Source organism: Lonchura striata, chromosome 17 (genome assembly GCF_046129695.1).
Source record: "Lonchura striata isolate bLonStr1 chromosome 17, bLonStr1.mat, whole genome shotgun sequence".
Taxonomy (NCBI): Eukaryota; Metazoa; Chordata; class Aves; order Passeriformes; family Estrildidae; genus Lonchura; species Lonchura striata.
The window spans coordinates 14,860,804-14,887,942 of record NC_134619.1 but is presented as its reverse complement, the minus strand read 5'-3'; the positions used below and the strand labels follow the sequence as shown (position 1 = coordinate 14,887,942).

Below are 27,139 nucleotides of genomic sequence, written 5' to 3'. Positions count from 1 at the left end.
ACGCGGTGAAAGCACTGCCAAAGCACCCCCTGCTCACCCACGGGAGCCACGGAGACCTCGTGCTTTTGCCGTGCTGGCTTCCAAAACGCCATAACATCATCCCGCAAACAGGGGATAACTAAATTTTATTAGACATTAAACTGCAAACATTCTGTTTGAGGAACAGCTATAATTCTCAAAACTGAATTAGAAGATAAACCTTCAAGCACCAAAATATTACAGAGACTGGACAGTTGATGACTAGAGTTTGAAATGGGATTATTTAATAGAGAAGCTTCTTCTTCTGAGTCTGGAAAATAAGGAAATACTTGCTTTGGCTTTTTAGTGCCCAAGTACCCCATGGCTTCCTCATACTTGCAGGGTGAATATATTTAACTCAAAGAGATCAGCTTTTATTGTACAATATTTAATCCCTTGGGCATCCCAGTCAGCAATTTATCCTGGACAAATGTTAACAAAGTCACTTAGTACACCAGTGTGTGGCAATCAGGTGCTCCAGTGATGGTGGCAGGAAAAACCAGTACTCAGTGAAAATTAGCAAAGCTTTAGGCAAAGGCAATCATTGTGCAGCTTTCAGTCAAAGTCATCATCATCACTTGGTTTAACACCAGCATATTTTAAAAAACTTGTTTGAAGAACTCTAGTGGTCAGCTGTTAAAACTACTGGCAGAAGCCATCAATTCAACCCCAAGTAAGATTCACAAAGAAACCACTGACTTTAATAAATACATTTCTTGTATTCCAAGTCACAGCTATCAAGTTTTTTCTTTACTGACACATATCATTCCACCAGACCAGCTTTCATCTCACATAGACTCACATAGGCGCAGACAACGGCAAAACTTTGTTTGACACTCACTATTTGACAACAAGACTAGGACATCCAGTCTGAGATCCTTTGCCAATATTTTGCCTCTGTTTTTCTCTACTGCAACAGAGAGTTCTGTACTAACAGGAGGCACCTTTCCTCCCCACTAGAGCTCAAAGCATCAGGAGTAAGTTAACCTCAAAGAAACAGCTCCCCATAAGCTTTTAGCATCCCCAGTCAGCAATGGCTCCTTTCTGGGAGGAAACCACTACTGCAGATCTTAAGCTGCATACAGAATAAGCCCATATATAGATTTATTCCATGTCACAAAGACACCAAAAAGGAAGAGTTTGAGATAGCAATTATTATATCACACAATGAAGCCAGGAGGTGAAGGGACACAAGTCCTCAAACCCAATCACCTCTTATCTGCTACCTGAATCTCTTCTCCAGATCAGCAGCAATGAAATTATGAAAATACTCCACTGTTTCAAAGATTTGACTTCCAGTACCCTAATACCCAGAAGGCTGTCTCATTGTTTTAAATTTAGTAACAGCACAGGATTTCCCTTGAAATAAAGCTCAGCTGTTCTGTTGAACCACTGGGGACATTTACAAACTACAAGGGATCCTTTCCCACTATATCCTCTTGCTCCATCAGGAGATCACAGGACACTCACTGATGCACATAATCAAGACACAACAGAGCACCAGCAGGCCAGCTGTTTGGAGTAGCTGAGCAGGAACTGTCCTAACTGGCTGTACACCCTTCCTCACCAACTAAGGACATAACAAAAAAGCAGGTTTAACAACTACAGAATGAATCCTTATGAAAGAAGGGAGAGCTCCTTAACAGATTCAGATTAAATAAAAATAATAATAACCTGAAAACACAAGTTTGAACCTCAGCCAGCAATTATTTATAGATTACTGCCTATGAATGTCCTCAAAGAGCCCATACAACCTTCTTTTCACCTCATGGCTACCCAAAGACTGTACAAACTGTGCAAACTGTATGGTGTTCTCCAGTATCAGTCGATTCTTTGAACAGCAGCAGAAGAAAATCCTGGCCATAGACACCCCTGCAGCAAGAGGAACGGTCTGCTAAGACACAGCATCTATTTTTCAGCCAAGCCTGAAGACCTGCTTAGTCCACAGGTAAGCAACTTTGCCTAGTTACCCTGTTCATGCAGTTAACTGAGCAGCATAAATCTCTGGAAATCTGCCTGCATTGTAATCGCTTAGAAAGATCAAAAGTTTAACATATTTTCATCCCCAAAGAGACACACATATATATAAAAGAAACCTGAATGGGAAGAAAAAATAGTGAAGTTCTTCACCAATTAGAAAAACTAGATCCAACTTCATTTTTTTAACAGGATTTCATCATGATAATATTGGCTCAAATATTTTCTTATCCTCCATAAAGTAAGATTTCTAGAATTTACTTTCATTTCTCATAGTAAACTATAGTGATTGCATCTCTCTATAAAAAAGTGAAAAGTTTATGTGAAATGTATCAGCTGACTTTCATCTCCACTTCTTTCCACAGTCTCAGTTATTTTCCTACAAGAGAAGTGACAATTCCAAAAGTTTTCAAAATGCCAGCAATTAGTGCTTGGACTTAGAACCACGCCACACCTACCACAACTCCCCACCCTGTTTCTCTTCAAGCCAGAGCCTGTGATGCTTCCTCTGATTTGCTCTTCCACACAATGCTGCAACATCATTTTGGCATTTCACTACTCCAAGCTGCCCAGCTGGCACATGCCAGCTCTCTGCAAGGGACAGGTACTGTGGCATCACTCAGTGCTGACACTGTTGGAGCAGTAACACTTCACCACTTACCGGAGCTGTGCAATAGCCACATGATCAGAGAACGATCTTCTAGTGGTTACTAAGCTCAAACAGTGTACAAAGGCTCTGATCTCAGGCTAAGCATACAGTTTGCTGCAATTACACTGAAAGAACTTGGGGTTTTATTATGTTTATTAACAGTCTTCCTTTTTTTCCTCAGCATGAATTCAAGAGCACCAATTGTATTCTGTTTGCAGACTGGAATCAGCATTTCAAAACCACACAAACTTAGTTTTTAGACTTGCAACAGTATTTATAATGACAGAATATTATTTATATTTGTTGCAACACATTTTTTTCCAACAGTTTCAGAAATTCTAAAATGCACTGTTTTCCTATTTTCCCCCTCACAACCATCCTTGATAATTAGTACTGATGCTTACTACTTGAACCTTCTGGTTTACAGAAGACAGTAACTATTTCCAAAGCAAAACCAGCTGCTAGAGCAAACTACTTTCCACAATGTTATCACAATGCTATTTAATTTATAAAGAATTTATTATACATTGATCCTGATCAGTTTGCAATAATAACAGTTTAACAACCACCACCTGTTATTAGTAAATTAAAGTACAACATGGTCTGGAAGTCTCAAAACTATTCTAGCCACAGAAATCCAGATTACCAAGTGAAAATGAACTCCAAAAGCAGTAATAAATTCAAACTCTCTCCAAAATACAGAAAGCAGACCTATTGGGTACATCCCATCATTGTGGTTTCAAACAAAAAGGCAACAAGCAAGCCACCAGGTAAGTGCTGTTGCTTGAAAGAGCTTATAAAATACAGCTGAGGTTGTGCTACACCCCCATGATCAATTATTATATGGACAATAGCCACAAACATCTGATCCACTGCTCCCACAGCCTGGGGATCTATCTGATGAGAGGCATCACCTGTGAAGTTTCATCTTGAGGCAAATCATTCCTTCAAGGGAAGAATTTCCAACATACAGCTTCAGATCCATCAGGTACCTCTATTTTTTGCTCTTATTTAGAATTGCATGCTATAACACCACATTTTGAAGAAAAAAAATACATCACCCATGTTATCCCTACCAAAATACTATCCATAGAAATCTGCAAGATCTCAAGCACATACTCCAGAGAAGTCTTTTACTGCTCAACCAGGTATCATTCCCAGTTGTTTAAGTAAAACACAGATTGGCTCCATACTAGGTACACTTTAAGAAATGCTCAGACAACCAAAATGAAGTCCAGTTTAAAAGGTCAAAATTATTTTTACTATGCATACTAGCTTTTACCTGCAAAGATGATCATAAACTCCAATAGCTGTACAATACAGACAAAAAGATAAATCTCAACTTTTCAATAGAGCTTTTCTACACTGAAATGAAGTACAGCATTAATGAAGTTGGTCCTAAACAAACCAAGATGAAAAAAAAAAAAAAAAAAGCTGCTTTCTAGGAAAATTACATAGGACATCTACGCTGCACAAAATAATAAGCAACTACCTGCTACTTTATGGAGTTTCATATAGGTATTTCAGAACTTCCAAAATTTTGCACATTTCTGCAGAAAAAACAACCTCCTTTCACACAGAAAAAAACATTTATAGCATAAAGAAAATGAACACATTGACAAGTCTATAATATTAAATTTATTATTCCTCTAGTGATTGAGCTTAACCAAAGCTTAAAGCAAGTCAATTTTAAGAGAAGAAAGCACTGTACACTTATGGTTGAAGAAAGCTCCAAGTGTGATTGAAGGCTTTAAGTGTCCCAGTTCAGAGCTTTGCAGGGTCTTGCATTTCCCCAAAATTCCCCCATTTCACCACATACGGGTGCCTGAAGCATAAACTCCTCTTTACTTATCCCTCCTATATGAGTGCCACCATTTAGTCAGCTAAGGATCAACTGCTGAACACTCTGAAAATTACATAGTTTGCTTTATACACTTCCATCCCTCAGTAGGCCTTAAGGCCAGAGGCTCCTTTTCAGGCTGGAAGAATGAGGTGAAGACAGTGAGCACTAGGCAACAGGGGCATTGCGATCACCTCAGCATGGCAGGTCACAGTACCCACAGTCACCCAGAGGACAAGAAAAAAATCTAATAACTTCATGGCATCAAACACCATCAGCAGTATTTTTAGCAGTGCCAGGAGGAGGTATCTTCTTGAGAGAAAACAGTAGCACTATCACTGAATACAATCCTTGTGGGTCAGCCTGGTTTCGCTGCTGTGCATAAAATGAAATATAAGCAAGGATTCAGCCCAGGAAAATCCGCAGGTTTTTTGTATTTAAACACACTAATAAATTCACATTAAATACTGTACAAAATACCCATCCAACTCTATTGCAGTGTACACCAAATTTTACACATTAATTTAGCATCTTGTTTAACTAAAACTTGAGGCTTTAATGCATATGGTCCAGGACAGCTGATTTCCAAAGAATTTACTTTCTACTGGATTGGCCATAACTCCTGCCTTACATTCTGCTTACAAACCCAGCACAACTGTCAACAATAGTGCCTGCAGGATGTCCCTACTGCAATTTCCACCATCTTGGCCTTTTGCTATCCAACAACTCAAGAAATTAACCCAACACATGTAACAGCATCTCAGTTAATTAATCTTGCAATTAGCAAAAACCCTCTCCCCCTTGTCTCTTGGTTAGTTTAATCACACGTTTTCCAGTTATCACCCAGCTTTTTTCAAAGCTCTTTCTCTCTTTTTCTGCTGTGATCTCAAAATATGCAGACTGGCAGAAGCAATTCTTTCTCTAATTATTAGTTCAATTTGAGGGGGCAGCCTGTTACATTTTGAGTTTTGATATTACAAAGCTGATTCTAGTGCTGAGGTCAGGATCACTTCTGAATGTTACAAAAATAAAAGCTATAATTTGATCCTTCTTTCCTGAACAGCATAAGGCTCTAAAAGAAATAATACAGCTAGGTTTGTAACACCAGATACACCAACATGTGCCTTTATTTTAAACTGAGAGTAAGGGAGTCTAATGAGAATGACCACAGTCCACAAATTATTAGTCAATAAAGGGCTTTTCCAGCCCTCTAGCTCTTCCATGGGCTACAGAACCTCATTCCACAGCCCTAGATGTTCTGCAGAAAATATAAATGGCTGCACTTTTTCTATAATTTCATTATTTGTGGCAGTTTGCAACGAGGAAGCAAATGTGGTAAATTCACTACTGCTACAGGCAGGGAATATATCACTATTGTCCACACTGTGTTCCAAGCTGTCACTATACATACAAGGGGTTAATTAACTGCTATTACAAATTTACATATAACCTCAAACAAAAGGCATCTCCTAACTGTTATAAAAGAATGGTGAATACTATGAAGAACAACTTTCTAAACAAAATGCTGTCAATTTGATTCAGTCCTGATAAAGAGTGCCCATGGTTCATCAGCCAGCCTTAATTCCAGGGATGAGAGCAGCCAGGGAAGACAGACACATATCCTACAGGGTGAAGCAGTGAAGCAGAGGCTGTGGTGATGCTGAAACTCTGAGCCATGACCAAGGGTAAGACACCCAGCCCAGCCTCTGAGCTCAGAACTGGACTGCAGACCTCATCAAACACTTTATTGACCACTGCACACCTATGGACCTGCTAAACAACAGGAAGGTACAACCTGGTTTTATCCACTGAGCTGTTGCCATATGAATACTGAAGCTCCAATATCACCACGACAATGGTGGGGGGGGGGGCGGGGGGGAGAGGGGAGGGTGGCAGTGGTGTGTCCAAAGTCAGCTGATGGGTACAAGCTGTGACAATCCAACCTCCAAGAAGCTCCCAAAAACAGACTAAGTACAGCTACCATTTATAACAACAAAAATAACAAGCTTAGAACAGTAAAAAAAAAAAAAAAAGCTGAAACAAAGCTCAACAATCACAAATAGCATGATAATTTTGGTAATTTCCAGTAAAAAATGCAAACAAGAACTTCAATCAGTTAATCTTCTTTACTGCAGCTTCCCCCCAGCCAAGAGACAAGTCCCAACTCTGGGGAGAAAGCACCTTCTACAAATTCACCTTTCCACCTGTACAACGTTCACTATTAACTTGTACACCACCAATATACCCCTCAATCACAACCAATAAACTCAAAAAAATGATCACGCAAACCTGTTACTAAACCAAATTTCTTCATGCAAAGAAAAAATGTCACAGTTCTTCATAGTATTTAACAGCAGAATAGCAAAACCCATTTCCTTGAAAAAGAACTAAACACAAGCTACAGTCACTGGATTTAAGCTACAATAGTTAACTGCAATCCTGGAAGTGTTCACTGACTCCTCCCAAGAAGTAAGACATTTTTCCCATTCCTTTCATATTTATTCAGCTGCTTTTTGTTTCTCCTCACCATGATTCTCAAGTATTTATTACTGAAACCTGAATAACAACTTAATTGAAAACAGACTTAACATCTCAACCACATGTTTGTAGCAACCCCAAACGTGTGTTTTACATTGCAAATCATCTTTGCCTTTCTCCAGTAAGGTCTTGTTCTTTCCCTTAAACGCCAGCTATTTCTACTTCAGGCCTAAACATTCTGTCCCATTCCCCAGATAAATCCAGCTATCACTCAGTTTTCCATTTTTCCATCCAAACTCATTAAGCTGAGATCAAAGACTACGCCATATTCCTCCTCTTTGGTTCTTCAACTACATTTCTGTTTCACCAGCAAGTACCTCCACACACCAATTCTTACTTACATGCACCCATGATTTTTGAAGTGATTCCTCAGCATTCATTCTGCTTTCCCCTTCACAACCTCTACCCTTCCCAAACTCTGGAAATCTAAACTATAGTACTACTATACTACACTACATCAATATAATTTTACCCATTTCTCCAAAACTAGGCATGGTGACTTCAAGGCAGAAACTCAGTAAGTCCATCTGTCTAGACTAGTCTGTACTGTGTGAACAGCATGAATTCAAAGTAAGACTTTAAATACAAATATGCTAGCAATACATTTTACTGATCTTTGCTATTGTTATCATTATCTTTGCTATTGCTATTATTATCAAATTCATAGGAAGGATTTTGGTGGCTACACTGTACCAACAGCCATTTAATCAATGAAAAGCTTGTCATACCTGCTTCTTTTCATTGCACTTGTTGAATAATCACCAGAAAAGACTGAAATACTACCAAGGAATTCTTTATGCTATTCTCAGTCGCCCTGCAGTTATTACGGCACAGTGACAACTCTTGCTTAAAAAATTAATAAGGACATAAAGCAGAAGTGACCTTTCAATTTCTCACACTTTAAGAACAACATTACCCCTTCACATTATATGTCAGGCTTTCTTCTTTATGGACTTTACTACTGAATTTGGCTCACGAAATACAATCCAGAAAAAATCCCAAACTGCAGTACTCCTAAGAAATTAATTTCTTTGACTTATTAATTTCAAGTTCAGCCTAACTGCCAATACTCTTTCAGTTCTTTCTGCTTTTGAGTGTATGCTTCCTATTAAGAGAGAGATTCACACTGGTATTACTTTTCTGTCACTAATTACTATCACCTACAGCATGAACATCTTAACTTCTCCATCCTTATCTGCTGTAAAATAATGACACTTCAAAACAAACAAACAAACAAACAAAAAAAATCCTACCACACAAAAGCCTGACATTACGTAGGATAAAGGGAAGGATATGGCAAGGGATTATAAAAGTTGTTTTTTTTCTCGTCATCCAGACTAACAATAGAACAATTTAAAGGCCACAAACACCAAACAGACCTCATGTTCTCTTTCTGTTCTGTTACAGATCCAGCTTCTCTAGCCAGTGCACCTTCACAAAAGCACAAACCTGTTACAACAGTGGGTTCAAGCCACTCCATTTATGTCAGAGACAAGTGGGCCAAATGATGACACAATCTTCTTGCATTAAGGGAGAAGAGACTACACAAATGCATGCAGACACCTATTTCCTCAATGCTCTTCCACGTTTGCTATCCACAGTATATGCACTATAATAGTTTCTAATCTATACCCTGAAGAAATCTGTTGTCATCAGGTTTGAATTTGCTACAAAGGTATTCCACACCCTTGAGAAAACACATCTCTGCAAGCCAAGCACCTGAAAACTCCTACAACTCCCACCAGAGACCCTCTTTATTTTCTCAGAATGAAATGAATAGTTTCCATGAACTTTTAAGAAACATGACTGAATTGAAGCAGACCAAATTCTCCAAGCCACCTCTCTATGAAAAACCTAGAGTAAATTTAACAGCTACAAAAGAATTAAATAAATTATATTCATTCCAAGCAGAGAGACTCAAAGTTACCACCATTAGGTGGAACCTGCAAACTTGCATTACAAACTGCATTACAAACTGCACTACCTGTCTCAAGCAGACAGCAGTCAGGACAAACATCAGACTGAATTTGGCACCACAGTCATTTGTCCATCATAGATTCAGAGCTTTTATGTGAACCTAATGCAGTAGCAGGGGGATTTGGAAAGCACAAGAATATTAAAACAGTATCTGTGAGCTGCCTAAAAAAAATACAAAAAGCAGGTTCTTCCTACCTAAATTATTTCTTCAAACTTAAACAAGACAGAGAAGGTTATACTACATCACCACACCATGGCTGGCACAGAACACAGTTACAGGGATTCCTGTCACCTTTCATAACAAAATTAAGTGATTCTATGGTTATATATTCATTCCAGTCACTGCACTGAAATAGCTGGTATTTCATAGAGATACATTACTTGCAGATTGATTAGGATTCATAGTACATTCACTCATTATTTAGTTTAAAACTAAACATTTTAGGTTTCAGAAAACTTACTGGTTTTTCTGCTTGAAGCTTTTTTTTACAGACCTAACTTAAGGCAAAATTTGATACAAAAAGTAACACAAACTATCACGCAGAAGGAAAAGACTACAAAGTCTTTTGTTCCTGGAGACATTAAAGTAGCCAAATACTGCCTATTCATTCAAAGAAGTAGCATGATATAGTGCCTGCGCTGCAAGGAAAAAGTGCCAATTGGGTTATTTGCTTAACAAAACTAGTGTCAGTTACCCAAAAGTAGGGCTAAGTGTCCAGAAGACAAAAAAAGGCCTTCAAAAAATTCAAGACATTTGTGCAGTAGGTCATGGTGTTGTGCATGTAATTTTCCACATATACTTGAAAAGCTTTTTTAAGAGATGCATCCAGTTAAAATATACACACTGACGTAAGTGATAACAACTACAGTTGTCTTAAAAAAACCCCAAACTTTAAAAAGAGTTACCAACAAAAATATTCTTATTTACAATCTAAGAATAAGACTCTGCAGAGCTCAAGTTTAACTGTTTAACAGCAACTCATTTAGATCATTTACCTATCTCATACATTCTATAACAGCTGATTTTACATTTCAGATCAGTTTAAGAATATAAGTATTTAGTCCCTGATTTATTGTGCTCCTTTTCACACAAACTCAGTGCTGAACTTTCTGAATCCATGTCCATTCTTCATTAGATCACAGCACTTGGCTGTTTTCACTATAGGTAAAGCTTGACAGTTTGGCCTCTGTCTTTCAATTTCCCCCCTAAGGCCTCATCTCTCATGATAAAGTTGAAGTTCCCTTAAAATGAGGATGAAAACATTCTGCCACTTGCATACCAGTTACTGAGAGACAAATTAGCTATAACACCACCACTCTGCACACATACCTCCCAAAAGCACTCAAGTCAGTATCTGAAGAGAGCTCTAAGTGCTATTAAAAACACTCTCATGTATTCATATAAGACTGGACCTGGCTCCGCAGCAAAGCTAAAATGTAGTGGGGGAACCCTAAGCAGATGAATTTTGATATTTAATAACTCTGCCTCCCCTCCTTAAGCAACAGGGTTTCCCATACACTTCAGTCAGTGAACTGCCAGTGTCTAATGTTACTTTTAATTAGCCTCTTCACTTTTATAGCTGGTTGCACTAGTGTTGCTCAAACACACATGGTTTATAAATTCTGCCCTTGTATTGGAAACATTTGCCCAATAATGAAAAAGTATTGGCAACCATCATTTTCCCTTCAGAGCTGAGCTTCCTGATCAAACAAGCAAGGACTTTCCACAATCCCTATCCATCCTCCTGTCAAAACAAGTAGCAATGCTTTGGTTATACTGCTGAAAACAAAGAAGTTTCACAAAAACCTCATTGGGAAGCACATTCTAGCAAATGCCACCACAGCAAGGTCACTAACAAATGAGTGCTACACAGAGGCTTTACATTTTAGTAACAGAGATCCTATGAATTTCATCATAAAAGACACTCAACATTATTTAAAAGGAACTATTGAAGTAGTTTATGTTCTGATTATATCACTGTTTTCCTCCCCAAATCTGCCTAAGTGACTAAAAAGCATTTCTAAGCTTTCTACAATCACATAGAGCAGTGCTACATCCACATATTCATATTCAATGGAAAACAGTAGACATTAAACTATTTGTTCCAAACTCTCAAATTGCCAGCTGGAAGTTCCACCTTCTTTCAGATGGTAAGAAATCACAGCCATACAATCCAACCAATTCCTTGTTTAACTGTACTGTAACTACAACACGAAGAGTTGAAAGAGTCACCAGCCTTCCTGAAGTAGTGACCAGCACAAAAGGCACACTATGCCAGAGACAGTTTTAGACATGATTAATTGCTATTTTCCCTGTCCAAGCCTTAAAAGTCCTTTCTTTTTGGTTTTAAACTTTACAGGGAAATTAAATTGACACCCCTGTGTACTGTGGACTGCAAGGGCAACCCCCACTCCAGGCCCCAAAGTCTTTCCTGGCTATGATCAACTAGGTCTAATTCACTGGCGATTCACTGCAAAAGCATTCAAAAGTTGAGGAAAATGGTGAAGCTGGTATGAGAACAGCAAATACAGAGTTACAAACTGATTTTGTGGAATTCAGACTCATGCTGAAAGAAGATACATTCCCCGTTTCTGAAAGCTTACCAAAGGTATTTGGGAAGCAACTAGTAAGACCATTTGAATTTCAGGCTGTAGACACGAGAACACACAAGAAAGATAGCCACAAAGACATAAGCTTTGCCTCTGCAGAAGCAGTAAAGGAACTCAGGTAGAACTCATCTGGCTAATTCTCTCTGAAGCTGTCATGCTGTGAATACACAAACAAACCCAGTAGGGTAACAAAGGAATTTGCACAAAAATGAATACCAGCAAGTGAAAAGGAGTCACAGCTAAACCATCTGACAGCCATGTTCAGGCTGGACCCTTTTAGGGCTGCTTTTTTTTTTGCGTTTGGTGTTTATAGCCAGGAGTGAAAAGCATCCAAGTCAGGGAGGTGGGAAACATTCCTTGCACAAACAACACCCAAACATTCCACATAGTAACAAAGCTCCAAGAAAATTACTAACATCATCTTTATAGAAAACTAGCCACAGTTAGACCTACCTGATCATGAGTTAGGGAAAGAGAGGTGGATTTCAGTACACAGACACAAATCAATGTGCGTACTACCAACCAACAAGTTTTCATTCCATGGAAAAATCCAGACTGTGGAAAAAAAAAATCTCTGAACTGCAATCACATTCTCACTGCAAAAAAACAGATAGGAAGAGACCACTTTGAAGTTACTCTTCCTGCAGAAGCATGAAACAGCTTCCCTTCCTTTCCCTCTGTACACAAACTCGAGATCAGTTTTCCTAACATGAAAAAAAATACAGCCACAGACCAGCAAGGAGCATTAGCAAACCTGGAAAAGAGCAAAGACAACCAAATGTATTGGCCAACTCTGCCTCCAGACCAAAGCAGAGTTTATGAAAAACCTTGCAGCAACAAAATTTAGCATCTAATTTTCTTTTCAAAGACATGCACATCTAAAGCAGCAAACTGACATAAAACTAATTTGTAAACTTCCCTGAATTCCAACTATATGTCTCCTACTACGTCCAGTTTCAAAACTGCTTCTTTCCAACCAATAAGCAAATACAGCAACTAGTTGTCTTCTCCACTAGAGTCCATATTCAACAGGAATTGCAAACCTGTTTCAGGGTCTAAGCCATGTATCTGAATAATGAACATAAACTGCTCTCAAACAGTGGTCCATTGGCCAGCCAGATGTTTTAAATGGTCCATAATACATAGTAGTTTCAGTTTTGCAGATCACAAGGCCAACACAGTTCAGTGCTGCTGAAAAACCCAATGAGGGCCAACAGCACTTGCTACGAGAAGCAGCAATTTAGGAACCACCACAGCAGCAGACTAAGGAGAAACAAAACAGAGAAACCAAAATAATAAATTAAACAAATAATTATTTACATTTAATGCACCACTGGTGTGCCTAGAAACATACTCTTTTGTGGAGTCTACAGTCTTCAGCACTCCAAAATACTCTCAGCAAAAAAAGCTGCTGATTTCACTGAGTATAGCCTGACTTTTTATCATGACTTTAGGGACAGCATGAGCAATGTGGAACTGAGCAGCACATATATTTTTACAAGGCAGACCTTCAATGTCATCTGCTACACAACTATAATCTTCATTTTTGCATCAATCTTTCTCTCCACTCAAGACAAATTCAGAACATAGACACTCAAAGAAAATACTACATGCTGTGAAAGGAATGCTACTTAAAATAAAGCATCCTTCAGGTTTCTTTAAACCTACAAAGCCTCAAACTTCTCATAAATCTACGTTCAGACCATAGCAACAATTCATTGGTAAAGAACTGCTTTTAATGCTGATATTGCAGAATGCCAACAAAATCTGACTGTGACATTAACGGGTAATTGCCTGAAATTTGGTAATATTAAGTCACACTGTCACCCAACTACTGAAATGTTTTCATGTAAGTTACAATTTTATCATTGACTAATTGCATTAATTTCTATTTAGGATGGGGAAAAAAACCCATACATAAAACAAGACGTGGTAAAATGTTACATTCACAACTTTTTTTTAACAGTAAAACTTAGACACGCATAAGGAACTGCTAAAAACACCAGCTTAGCCAGTTATATAAACAAAAGTACCTTTTTGCCATTATTTGGAGAAATCGGGACATCAAGGGTGTTAACTTCCTGACACTCAAGGCATCAAGGTCAAAACAACTGGGGGTTTGAGCAGGCTACCTCTTGCTTGCAATCAGCTTGGGGTGTTACATCCAATGGCAGTTTCATATGTTCCACATTGGAGATGGGACCTCAGAGGTCCTACTCCCTATTTTTAAGGCTGTTCACGAATACAGACAAGTGCTAAGTAAGCAATTTTATGAACTCTAGATATATAGTCTACAGGTATTGCTCATAATTTAGTGTAACATGCAGTTTAAGGCTACTTCTAACATGAAATCACATTGTTACAGTAAACACTTTGTACTGACCCTTGATAATGAACTTTTCTCTGTTTATGTTTTAAGGATCAACTGTAACTATTTCAGTTGATGTACTGTTTCTTATAGATACAAAAAACCTAAGCATGCTATGACTTCCTATTTTTTTCCAAGAGCCTACTCTTAAGGAAGAGTGGATATTTACTAGTTTATGCTAAATTATAAGGAGAATCAACTGCTCGGCAAAACAAAGAGCCCCTGCCCCATCCCAAATCCTCCATTTAAACATTCCATCCAAGTCAATGTTCCCAACACCCATGGCTTTCTGTTTCATGCTCTTTTTTCAGATAAGCATTTAAACATCTTTAGATCATAACGAAAAATCAAGAATCGGAAAACAGCTTTCCAAAACAAACCTGCACTTTTAGCAAGTCCAAAGGAACAGGCACACAAGCATGTTTCACAGCATATGCTGTGTCTAACCCAAACACTAGAAGCCTTGGATCCATTACCAAGAGGATCACGATGTGAAATCAAAAGACAGTAATACAGAACTGTGTATCTAATTCCAGACACCTGTAGTTTAATTACATTTCACAACAAGGCAAGCATTGTTGTGATGCATTTGAACTTGAAACAGCAGTTATCACCAGTTTTGGTGAGTAAACACACACTAATATCTTAAATCAATTCTGTGAACAATGAAGCCAAGTTTTCCTTTTCAGTAATTTTATTCTAATATGAAACATGAAGAAACAAGCACCCAAAAAACTCCAATATAGTATGAAACTTTAATAAAAGTTGCTTAAAAAACAAAGAGCAAAATTTTAAAATAAACTGACTTGACTCCTAATCACACACATCTTTCTGACATTAGGAAGAGTACTTTCAGACTGTCGGGGTTAAAAAAAGAAACAAAGATCTGCTGTTGAAACATTACTCCCAAAGACTGTTGAAATGCATAACATGAAGCTTCAGAAACAGACAGCTTTATTAACAGGAGGCTTAATTTTAAACAGTATATACAAATCACATGACTTTTCAAAAGTTGGGACCACCTAGTAATCTGTCAAAACAAAATTATGCTAATGAATTACAGAAGCATCTGTGTAATGCAACCGCCTCTTTATTGAAGTACACCTTTATACAATCCTTCCATGCATTCCTGTACTGTGAAATCCTCTCAGGATGTAGAGCTGCACAGGTTTGCAAATCTCTCCTACACACCACATGAATAAAACTGTTGCCACGTGCACCTCTCAATTTTGCCTGCCCATACACTTCAGTGTTCCATGGTATGCAACACCAAAAAGCACTGTTCTTCTTTGTCAAAAAAAAACCAAAAATACTTTGAAGTCTACTGTGTTTAAGTACAATGATTTGCAGGGAATAGCAGGATTTTTTTCAGGCAATGTCCAAATCTTAAAATTTATCATAAGCCAAGCAAGGATGAACCAAAAAATTTCTACTTTTCACTTGTGTAATTACTTCCTTTCCATTTCTCTGTTTTTCCATGGAAGGTTTCACTGCACAACAAAGAAAATGGTAATTCTTTACAGACTTTGAATACAACAGCACAACTTTATTGCAAAAATATATAGTAAACTCAGTACTTTCAAGTTTTGGAGAAAAATAAATTTTATCTCTGAATTCACCCACAGCAGTAATTCACAACAGAGTTGCTGAAGATACAAGTTTCTTCCATTATAACCTAATTTAAAACTTTATCTGGACTCCAATCTTCTACTAATAATCACCATTTTTGTTCTCTTAGCAGAGACTCTATGTGAGGAGTTCAAGAGACATGTGAGAAACACTAATATCCAACTAGTGTCAAAGATCCTTTCTCAACTGATTCGTGTAATCCTAACAAATCAAGCTACTTAAACAATAATTATTATTTTCAACTGAAAACATTTAAAATGTACTATAAAACTCATATGATTTAAATTTGAGGTTAGCTATACTTGTGGCAAAAGTCTTATTCTGCACAGTTATAATTGCAATATATAAATTACTAAAGGTTATACCACACAGAACAGCTTGAATTTTACAGAACGATTCTGCTCATACTCATAGGAATTAGTTTGGTAGACATATCAGCAAAGGGCATAATTCAACTGTTCATACAGTGAGAATTTTTGAAAAAAGAAAGATACATACACAAAACAATTGATCTGTGTACACTGAGAATTCATTCAGTTGCAGAATAAAATTAGGACTTTAAACAAAGCTTTGACCTGTGAACAAAGCAAATTCAGCCAGCTTTTAACCAAATCTAAAAATAGCTATCTAATTTACAATGGCTTACAAGAACACCACTGAAGAGCTTCACTGACTTCATCTATTTCCCTTATCCAAGACTATGTCAAACCAATCTCAGTTTCTCAAAAAGCACTGTATCCAGAAGAGTTTACCAAACTTTTATGACGAATAAGAATCTGTCCAGCTTCTCCACATATTTGTAAGAGGAAAATCCACCACACCTCTCTCATTGCAGTGTTTCTCATGTAATGGCTAACCCAGTGCTCTGTTTTATCAAAACCCCTCTGTTTTACAATTTAAACAATCCACAGGTTCTATCCTGGAAATACTATAAAAACCAATCCAGATGCGTTTGTCACAGCACTATGAATATCTATTCTACAACTACTTGATGAACAGCTACCCTAATAGAAGTTTTACTTTTCTGGAACCTATAGGTCTGTCATTTAAATCAACAACAGCTGCCATAGCTTCATCACGAGACTCAAATGCAACCATTGCTTCTCCAGTGGGCATGCCTTTTTCATTGTATTTTAAGCACACGGAACCAGGAATCACTTGGTAACCATAAAAGAAATCCAAAATTTCATCCACCGAAACTGTAAAGGGCATATTCTGCACTTTAATGACAGTTGGCCCTGGCTTCCCAGACCCTGTTCCAAAACCTGGGGGTCCACCAATATGTATGTTTCCTGGTCCAGGTCCAAACCCTGGAGGTCCACTTAAATGTCCAAGACCACTAGCAATTGCTGGAGGACCAGCACCGAAGGCAGGGGGCCCACTTAAATTGCCAGGACCATTACCAAATGTCTGAGGACCCCCTGCAAAACCTGCTGGTCCACTCAAATTAGCAGGACCACCTGCAAAACCTGGTACCTCAATACTTGCACCAGGTAAACCACTAGCTGCAACTGTGGGTATTCCTGGTCTAGAATCAGGAAAGCCACCTATTCCAGGTGGCGGTAAAGGGGGACCAAATGTGCTAGACCCACTGAAGTTACCAGGGAAATTAAATGGAGGACCATTGTTTGTGTCTTTAGCATTTCCCCCCAAGAAGGCATGCTCATCTCCACCAGGGCCCTGTGCTCCTGGCACAGCTGCATTTCCCTGGATTGGTATTTTCAGGATCTTTTTTCCTTGAGATGCTGGGTTTCTCTCAATATCTCTCATTTCTTCTACAGTTATCAAACGCAAATTAACATCTCTTCCATTCAGTTTTTTACGGTGCAAGCGTTCTGCCTTATGAGCATCATCTTCAGCTTTAAACTGAACTAGTGCTTGTCCTAAACCTTGCCCATTATTATCAACAAGAATTTGTACAGAGTTTTCTTCTACAGCCAATCCCTCTAGAAACTGAAGTATTTCCATTTTTGTTATATTGTATGGAATATTAGATATATGTGCACACAGTTTTGGCAAGCCTGATTCTCCCTCAGCATTCATCAGAATTTCCCTCTGGTCATAGCTGAAGTTCTGCAATCTTTTACGAATCATATCTATCTTTTCTAACATTGCCTTTTTAGTAATTGGATGTACCTGAATGAAGCGATTACCTATATACTGCTTATGATGACACAAAGCTGCTTTATAATCAGCTTCATTCCTGAACTCAACAAACCCCTCCCCAATTGCTTTCCCATTAGGTCCATAAGCTATATAAATGCTGTCCTCAACTATATCCAACTTTTTAAAAAAATCTATCACATGTTTGTTCTCCGATTCAAAGGGAAGACCTTTCAAATAAACACAGAAACCGTGCTCATGGGGAGATCTTGACCGTGACCTTTTCTGTCCAGTGGGAGATTTGGACCTAGGATGAGCCTGGGGAGGAGGATGTGCCTGCCCAGAGGGACCCATGGTTTGCTTGAAAGTTATGTGGCCTCCAGCAGCTACCCACTGTCTCTCTGTTGCAGGACTAACTTCAACATAGCGCTGAATCATCAGCATTCTGTTTCGCTTCAGTGCTTCAAACGTATCTTGAGGAGAAAAAAACTTAACTAGTCCATTTCCATTATTTCGACCTACATGATCCTTCAGCATATGGACTGCATCCACACGGAGCCCAAGGAAAAAGTCTTTCACATCAGATTCTGTTGCAGTAAAGGGCATTCCATGAACGCTGACATACAAATCATCTGGATTGATTGGAATTGGCTTGACACTACCTTGAGAATTCATCTGGATAGGATTTACAGGATTCATGGGACCAATAAACAATGGATTCAAGCCGCTGTTCATATTCACTGCTGCTCCAGACCCATTCATTCCAGTGGGTAAGGGTGCTACAGGTGGAGGATTCATAGGAGGCATTCCTGATATGGGAGGCAGAGGCGTCATTGGAGGTACAGGGGGCACAGGGGGTATCGGAGGAACTGGAGGAACAGGAGGCAGTGTGGGTACAGGAGGTGGAACAGGTATAGGGGGAATAGAAGGCATCGGTGGCAAAGATGGCATAGCTGGGATAGGAGGGATTGGTGGAGGAGGTACTGTGTTCATTGGGGATGCTGTGCTAGGTATAGTTGAGCTAAATGTTGGACTACCAAAAGTACTCCCAAGATTTGGAGGTGCAGTGCCAATACTGGCAGTAGAAAATGTGGATATGTTTTTATTGCTTTCATGCACCGTAGTAGAAGCAGTTACTACACTAGGAGAAGGATTATTAAAGTTAGGTACAGTAGTAGGTAAGTTAACCCTTCCACTCATTCCAGAACTAGGTGGTGGTCCCGACCTGCTAGCATTTGCTGGTGGCACATCTAGATTGGCAGTTTCAAAACGCCTACGACTGAGCTCTATCATGTTCTGCATTTCAGTTTTACTGCTCAGCAACAACGTTACTTTTGACCCTTTAATTGTACCACCTGTGCGCATCATACCAAGCCTTGCATCTTCATCAGTGGCAAAAACGATGAAAGCCTCACCCAGTTCACCCCCTACAATATGCACGCCCCCATCAGGAATGGTCAATCCAGAGAAGAAGTGGCGAATGTCCATGGTCCCCGCCACAATCGGGAGACCTTGCAAGCGGATGACCACAGCCATGCTGCGCTGAAACAACACACACCTGCAGATGAGAAAAGGCAACGGCTATGTCAGACTACTGTTCATGACACCATGCAATTACCTAGAGACACCATCTACTATAATTCTTTTTATACACCTAATAACATCTTGCAAAGATTAAGCGTGTTTATATTCCAAGTTCCTTATTCATGCTTGCTTACTTCATACAGACTGAAGTATTAAACATTTACCAACATAATCAGTATACATTTTGCGCTAGAAATTCCAAAATAGCTGTTATACTAAGATCCACAAGTGTCAGTTAAAAAAACCAAAGGAACATCAAAAATCAGAACTATTACATCACTAATTAATGGAATGTAAGCAAAAGGAATATTTTAGCCACACAAACCAAAAGTAATTTACTATACGCCAATATGGTATCCACTGTACCTCACAACATGGCTGAAAAATTCTGCACAGCTATAGGAAACAAACAATTCCTTTTAATTTGGGGAAGGATTTTACCTCCTGAAGACAACAAGAAACATAACAGTGGGTTGGTAAAGAACAAAAACCCATTATGGACAACTAGCAACCATGAAATCCATAAGACATCCTGACAGGGAGCATCTATATTATGATGACCTGATGTTTTTTCTCCTAGAAAAGGACCCGTCCTAGAAGAGGTCTAGGTGACCTGAAGCTTGCTATTATAAACTAGCCCCAGACATTTTGTGACAATAGAGACCTCATCTAAATTAAATTAACATCTATGCATATCTAGATAGCTATATGACCTTTACAATTTTCAAAAACAAGGTTATTTTTTAAATAAGTTGCAGATATTCTGTCTAGCATGACCTCTTACGTCTCAGACATAAGTAAATGAATTTTATCTCCACAGCTGGCATTAGTAGATGCTTAAGGTAATTTTGAACAGCTAGATCTGAACAGTTACTTTGTGACCTCAGAAGTCTGAGGTCATATCAGAAGTTGAAGATAAAGAGGAAACTAGATACCTGTCACTTATGCAAACCTTCAGCAAAGGCTTAAAGCATGATATTAAATATTAGCATAATTCAACATGTCAGAAGCCAGTCTCTCATCCTAAACCATCAGGAACAGCACCATGCTTCACTTGAGCCACTTAATCTCTGAAACTTCTTAAGTACAAGCCAGTTCAGTAACCATATGGAAGATCTCCAAGGCTCCCGTAAGTCACATACCAGTAAGTGTTAACTCAGCATTTGAAATCAAGGATGAACCAGATCACAGAATCACACAACTGTTTAGGCTGGAAAAGACCTTAAAGACCAAGTCCAACCAGATGCCCCAATGCAATACCACAAAGCTCTGCATCAAAGACTTCCGGCCACTACCAAAGCTCTGACCAACCACAATCAATAACCATCTCCCAGGAACTCAGCTATATCCCAGCATACAGCAAAATCTCTAAGTTGGCTCCATTTGCTTGGCCAGGTCATCCGAACACTTCAGAGAAGACAGGTCTTAAATGACTAGGTAAAGCCACAGTTTAATCAGGTAAGGCTGAATCCAGTACTTAATGAAAACAAGAGCAGCAATTCTTCTATGCGGTGAAGAAGCAGCAATTCTTTTGTTTGTGTAATGGAATCTCAGATTACTAAAATGAGTCCTTAAGTACTTTGTTCTGTTGACCAACACACCAGAGCTAAATTCTTCAACACATTAATGAACTCAAGCAATATCCTGGGGTATTACAGGGCATTGCCCCACAACTATTACCAGACACCAGAAAAAATGTGGAGGACTTTTCTCCCTCAAGGAAACAGCAAATAAGCCCATTTGCACAAAGTCAGCGCTGCTGCTCTAGTCACTGTGCATGAATATTAGATTCCTTACTACACCATGCTGAGAGACTAGAACTTGCAGTTCATAACGTAAGAAGATTAAAAAAAAAAAAATAAAAAGAAATAACACCACTAAGAAAACCCCTATTCCACCAAGGAAAGAAAGCAACAGAAAGGCTTATACTATATACTAAGCTTCAGGGACATTTTTTTTTGAGAGCAACTTTCTCATCTCTATGGTGAGGCAACAGAAGGAACAGCCTTGCTTTTAGTTCTTATAGTGGAATTACATTTAATCCGAAAATAAAATTCATTGCCCAATCATTTTCCAACAACAAAATAACTTGCCCAATATAAAAAAGGAAAAAAAACACAAATCAATGTAAGGACGACCTATGCTATATAAAGCATCTAAAAACATATCTAATACTTTTTGCACTGTTTTAAAAAGCAGTGTTTTATAATGATTCTGTTTTATTTTAAATTTGCCTAGCATTGATAACAATCTCTGAAATTAAAGATAAAATGAAATTTCTGCCTCCTTTAAAGAAGCTATATTAAAGCATATTGTAAACCCAAGGTTTACGTTGTGCTACAGAATTGCTTCTGAATTAGATGATCCTGAGGCAAGCAAGTGGTATAAAAGTATCCCTGGCTTGGCACCTATGCTTTCAAAACTGGAATACTACTAAAAGCAAATCTTGCCAAGAGGTTTAGATTTCTTCTACTACCTATTATGCATAGAAATTAGTTTCAGAAATTTTATGTATCAGAAGTTAAAGACATTTGAAGCATCTTGTGTTAAGCAGGAGACTACTTTTAGCTATTTCCTTAATGCAAAAGGGCTGACAATCTGATATAGCCATTGGTTGAACAAAGGCAACTGGGAAGGTGTGGGAAGACCTTGTACTAAAGTCAGCTGGTTTGGAACACCTTACATTCTTTAGCAGAACTGACACATGCTAGATAACTGCATTTATGAATTATTTCAGCTCAGAGGACAAACCAACAAATGAAGCCACAGGAGAGTTCACGCATTTGAACATTTACAAAACTTCTGGGATAATGCAAATCTTTCAGTTTTGCATTAAATTCAAAACTTCATAATAAATGCTAAGAGAGTACCTGCAGTCTTGTTCCTAAGTACTCTATTCAGATCCACTAAATCACTACTGACAAGAAAATCTAAAGAGCCACTTAGGCATATAGTTACTAAAAAAACTATCTGCAATTACTTCAGTGTAGTTAATTCCATGCAGAGTATTAAGCAAATGCTTACTTAATATTAAGCAAGAGCTGATAATAACATGGTCTGAATAAAAAGAATTTTAAGGACTTGACTAATCAAATATTTTTAACAAAGGAACACATAACACAGCTGCTTCATTTTTTCAGAATTTCAATACTTAGACAAAGTAGTAGTGTCTGTTCTGTTATTTACAGAAAAATCTCAAGGACTAAAAGGGCCAAATTTTAAATTTCTAAACACTCACAAACTACATTTTTTCCAAAATTAACTTAGGAGGTAATAATCCACTTGCTCAAATTTTCCAAGTAATGAAAATGCAAAGCCTGTTCAAATATTTCACTGTTCACTTGCAAAGACCAGCACATGCAGAGGCAACATTAACTTCAGACACAAAACAGGCCACACATCAGTTCTACAGGCACTGAAAGCTTTTTTTGTTGGGCTGTCAGTTCTCAGACTGCCTGTTTTTCTCCTAGTACAAAAAGGTACTTCAAGGCAAAAGTGAGTTTCATTGCCATTTTGTGTGTTTCGTATATTTGTGGAAAGACAACATCCTAGGAGCGTACTATGGACAATCCATCCCCATTAGCAAGTTGTTATCAAAGCTGGAGATTTACAGGCTGCTGACAACCAACGTGATTCAACTCATTTGATGAATTTTAACATGTATTGACAGAAATATCTTTTAAAATGTTGATGTTACACTGGAAGAAAAGGTGACAATACTAAAAGATGACAATATAAAAAATATTGTCATAGTATCAAAATACTAAAAGATGTAAAAGATGACAATACTATTTAATTTATCTCATCAATGTGCTAGTTACTAAAATAGTAATAATTTGGGTCCTACATATAAATTCATGAGCACACCAGATTAGCCTTTTAAGATGTATGGATTGTGCAATAGAAAAGTTCAGAAAATTCATCCTTGCCCCTGGGATGAATACCCACAATACCCACATGATACACACACACGCTAAAAACATATTTGGCAATTCTTGGATGAAGACTAAGAACCTCAGAAACATTGGTACTGTAGGAGGAATTTTAAGCATGAGACTGTCTCACAAAAGTTAAAACTGCAAACTACAGTTTTGTCTTTTACTTGAGGCTAAAATCAACCTGTTACAGTCATCTTGGAGCCAATTCAAAACTATCTGACCCCTTTAAGTTCTGCAAAACCTAATTATAACCAATTGATGTACACTTCTATACTCCAACAGTTACAAACACACAGACCTGTGGCTTGTAGCAAAGTAACTGCATTTTCCAACAGTGCAAAATAAACGGCAGAGTGCTCCAGACTACCACATGCTGATGAAACAACAAAATGTATTAGTTTGGCAAAAAATTCTGTTTACAAGAAAAGCATTGCCAAAACTACCACCACCAGTGGTGAGTAGACAAGCTACAGATTATTTGACTCATGTCTTTTGAGACTTGATAAATTTACAGATGCCAAAAGCTCCATGTGTTTCTTAGGATATACTCAATATGCATATAAAGAAGTCTTCAATTCAAAAGCTCTTACCTGCAAAGACAGATGTTTTTTCTTAACAAGTAGCAGAAGCCAAGCCAATCCTGTGGGCAACCAATTAAAACCAACTTTTAGACTGCAATAAAGAATAAATGGAGGCAAAAATCAATGCAGGCAACACAATAGCAGCAACAGTCCACAAAGAACTGTATACACAGAATTTCAAACCTGCAACACCACAAGGCACTGCAACATAAATGAATCATAAGGGTTCATTTTCTATACATAATCTCTATATGACTTACTGGCAATTGCATTGTAGAGCTTTTGTATGGTTTGAAAACATAAAGATGCCTTCCACAAAGAATATAGAAAAAGCCAGAAAGCATTTAAAGAGCCTTCCAAATTTTCCCATCACCAATAAGTGAACAAATTTCTCTTTCAAAGGCAAAGAACAAAAGTTAAATACTTGAAAGTCCTGAATTTTACCAAACCCTTGCTCCATCAATAATGGTATTCCTTTCTCCAACTGTGCATCTACTTACTTGAACAAAGTAAGGTAGAGTAAGCCACGCCTAAGAAAACTATCCTAGAGCTGCACCTGAAGAACTCTTGAGTCACAGTCACACTAGCTGGGTGAAACTAAGTGACATTTCACAGCCATATCTATGCAGTCAACTCCACAGAGCACACAGCAAGAACTCCCGTAAGATGCTCTACTTTCATTTGTAATCTGCCATTTCATTACCCAAATCCTCATCAAATGCCCATTTTTTTCATCCCTGTATAAAAAATATCTTCACAGGTTCACAGATCAACAAAAAAGCGAAGCATTTTAAGTGGCAACACAAATATTTTGTATTTAAAGATGGGATGGAAAACCTTTGCTCTATCATTACTTGGCAAACCACCTCACACTAAAACTGTGATTCTTTGGAAAGCCATTGAGGAATGAATCTCACTAAGAACAGATAACTGCCTCCTTCTCACACAACCCCAACAACCTGGTTTCAGTTACAAGCATCATTACCAAAGTGAACTTAGAGAAAAAAAGTACTAACAAACTCCCTAACAGAACTAAAACAAACATAACTATTCACATATCTTCTAGGTCATTAATGGTAGACTTAGAAGTGAGAAAGATAAAACTACACTTATATTAAAATGGCAAATGCATTTAGAAAAATAAGACTTTTGTTTATTAGACCTTTAAGAGAAACATGCAATCCTATATTAGAAGAACTCAACTATATACTTTCATGTATAGCAGTGTCAACCAGAAGTTTACAATGACAGAAAGAAACACAATAACCTGAAAAACTGTTTCATGCAAACCCACACCTGCTTCAAGCAGCAGATAAATCTTTCAAGCACAAGGAACTTCCCTTTAGAAGAAAAGCCTAAATCATTAGATGGACTTCTAGTATAGCAACCATGTTCCTCTTCGCAACTGAAAACAATCTGAAGAGCTGCAGTGGACTAAGACAACACAAACAAAACCAGGCAGCATTCAGAATAGGTGCAAAACTCCACTCTGCTATGTTTTAACTTCTCCACCAAATACCATCTATTTTTCATTTCAAGTGTCACATCTCTCAACTTTAAGAAAAGCTATCCATGCCTTCTGTAGGCAAAAATAACCTTTCCAATCAACAGAATACGCGAAAGCAAAGAAACTAGAGGAGCATCGGCTAGAGCACAGGTGCTTCCACACAGAGCTGGCACTGCATCTCTGGGAGTTCTCCAGAGAAACTCCACAACACCCTGTACGTTATACAGAAAGGTCCAGCATCCATTGGACACACAACAAATTATTAAACCAGAGGAATCCACCAAGGAAACAACCATCCGATTTGCCTGCCTAACCCCAGTAAATCAAGGTGGGGAAGTAAACCACTAAGAATAACAGGTAAGTTTGAGTAAAACCAGAGCCATGAGATTTTTTGGAAAGAAAACTCACACTGTGTATTTCCGGAGCTCATTTGAACACTAATTAGTTGTTTTGTTTCTTTTTTCTTTTCTGGGAAGGGTGGCTTTAAGTTTGTTTTGGCTTGTTTGTTTTTTTTTTTAGTTTAGAGATTTTGGGGGAGCGGGGCGATACTTTGGTTGGTTGGTTGTTGGTGTTGGTTGTTTTGGGGTTTTTTTAGCGGAGCTAACTTTTACTAGCAGAAGAGACTACTGAACAGCAACTCTGCAGGTGTTTATAGGGTACCACCGACGAGCGTTGACAGCGCCGCAAACACTGGGGACCTTCCTCCCCGCGAAGTGCGGAGTGCTTGCATCGCTTCGTCCCCTGGGGTGGGGCGGGGCAAGGCGCAGCTGCCCCGCCTGAGCACCCCAGGGATGGAGACACGCCAGGGCCCCGCGCCGACAACGGGACCGCAGAGCACCCCGCACCCGGCCCGCCGGACGCCGCTCCGGACCCGTCAAATCCCCGCCTCGGGCCCCGGTACCGCCGCAAGGTCACTCGGCCGTCCCCGCCGGACGGGCCCGTGGCGACTGCGTTCGGCCCGCACAGACTCACCTGCCCGCGCAGCTCGGCGTGCGCGGGCGGCGAGGGGGAGCCACGGACGGGGGAGCGGCCGAGGCCGGCCCGAGCCGCGGGCCTCAGCGCGCCGGGCCGCAGCGAGGCACGAGCGGCCCCGCTCGGCGCCCCGAGGCGGGAGGCGCCGCCCGGCCCGGCCCGGCCCGGCCCTTTGTGAGCGGTGACGCGCCCGCCCGGCCTCCCTCCCCGCATCTCCCCGCCGAGCCGCGGGCTCGCAGCGCGGGACTGGGCAGGCAGCCCGGCCTGCCCGGGCGCCGCCGCGCTCTTACCGAGGGATCTGTACGGGAAAAAGGGGTTAGAATGGAGCCACCCCGCCCGGGCCCGCGGCGCGCCGAGCCCCGCGCCACCAACCGCAGCCGCACAAAATGGCCGCCGCGATGCGGCGCCGCTGGGGGCGGGGGCCGGGCGGGGCGGCACGGGAAAGGCGGGGTCGCGCGCGGGTGGACGGCGCGTGCGCCGGGCCGGGCGGGACCCGGGGCCGGGCGTGCGCAGCTCTCGCGGCGCCGCTGGAGGCTGTTGCTGAGGGCGCGGGGCCTCAGGGAGAGCATTGAACTTCGAAGTAAGAAAACAACTCTGAGATCGGCTGTTTTAATCCTCTTGACGTACGACCAAGTTGCAGAATAAAAATTAAAGACTCCTGGGAGCCGATGCCCCGTGCTGTGTTTGTCTTTGGCTTGACTGAATACAGCACTGATAACCAGGCAGTGCCCTGAGCTCGGGGACCCCGGACTCTTCTGGGTTCTCCATCACTGCGCTTCAACGGACACAGGCACAGCAGCACCAGCCATTTCCAGTGGGAAAAAAAGAAAGCAACCCTGTTTAGTCCT

The 27,139-nt window shown here is 39.6% G+C and overlaps 1 protein-coding gene across 2 annotated transcripts; it reads right to left on the bottom strand.

The window, feature by feature from the left end:
* Window positions 1-14,653: 14,653 nt before the first annotated feature.
* On the bottom strand, window positions 14,654-26,705 carry RBM12 (RNA binding motif protein 12). 2 transcript variants are annotated; one of them, XM_021536657.1, is made up of 3 exons: window positions 26,582-26,705; window positions 23,822-23,903; window positions 14,654-19,267 (listed from the first exon to the last, which is right to left on the bottom strand). In XM_021536657.1, the coding sequence occupies exon 3, from the start codon at window positions 19,243-19,245 to the stop codon at window positions 16,606-16,608; it is 2,640 nt and encodes an 879-aa protein (XP_021392332.1). In that variant the 5' UTR covers window positions 19,246-19,267; window positions 23,822-23,903; window positions 26,582-26,705; the 3' UTR covers window positions 14,654-16,605. The 2 variants fall into 2 exon arrangements, with proteins under 2 accessions (XP_021392332.1, XP_021392333.1); XM_021536658.1 differs by having other exon boundaries at window positions 23,822-23,871.
* Between the last annotated feature and the right edge of the window lie 434 nt (window positions 26,706-27,139).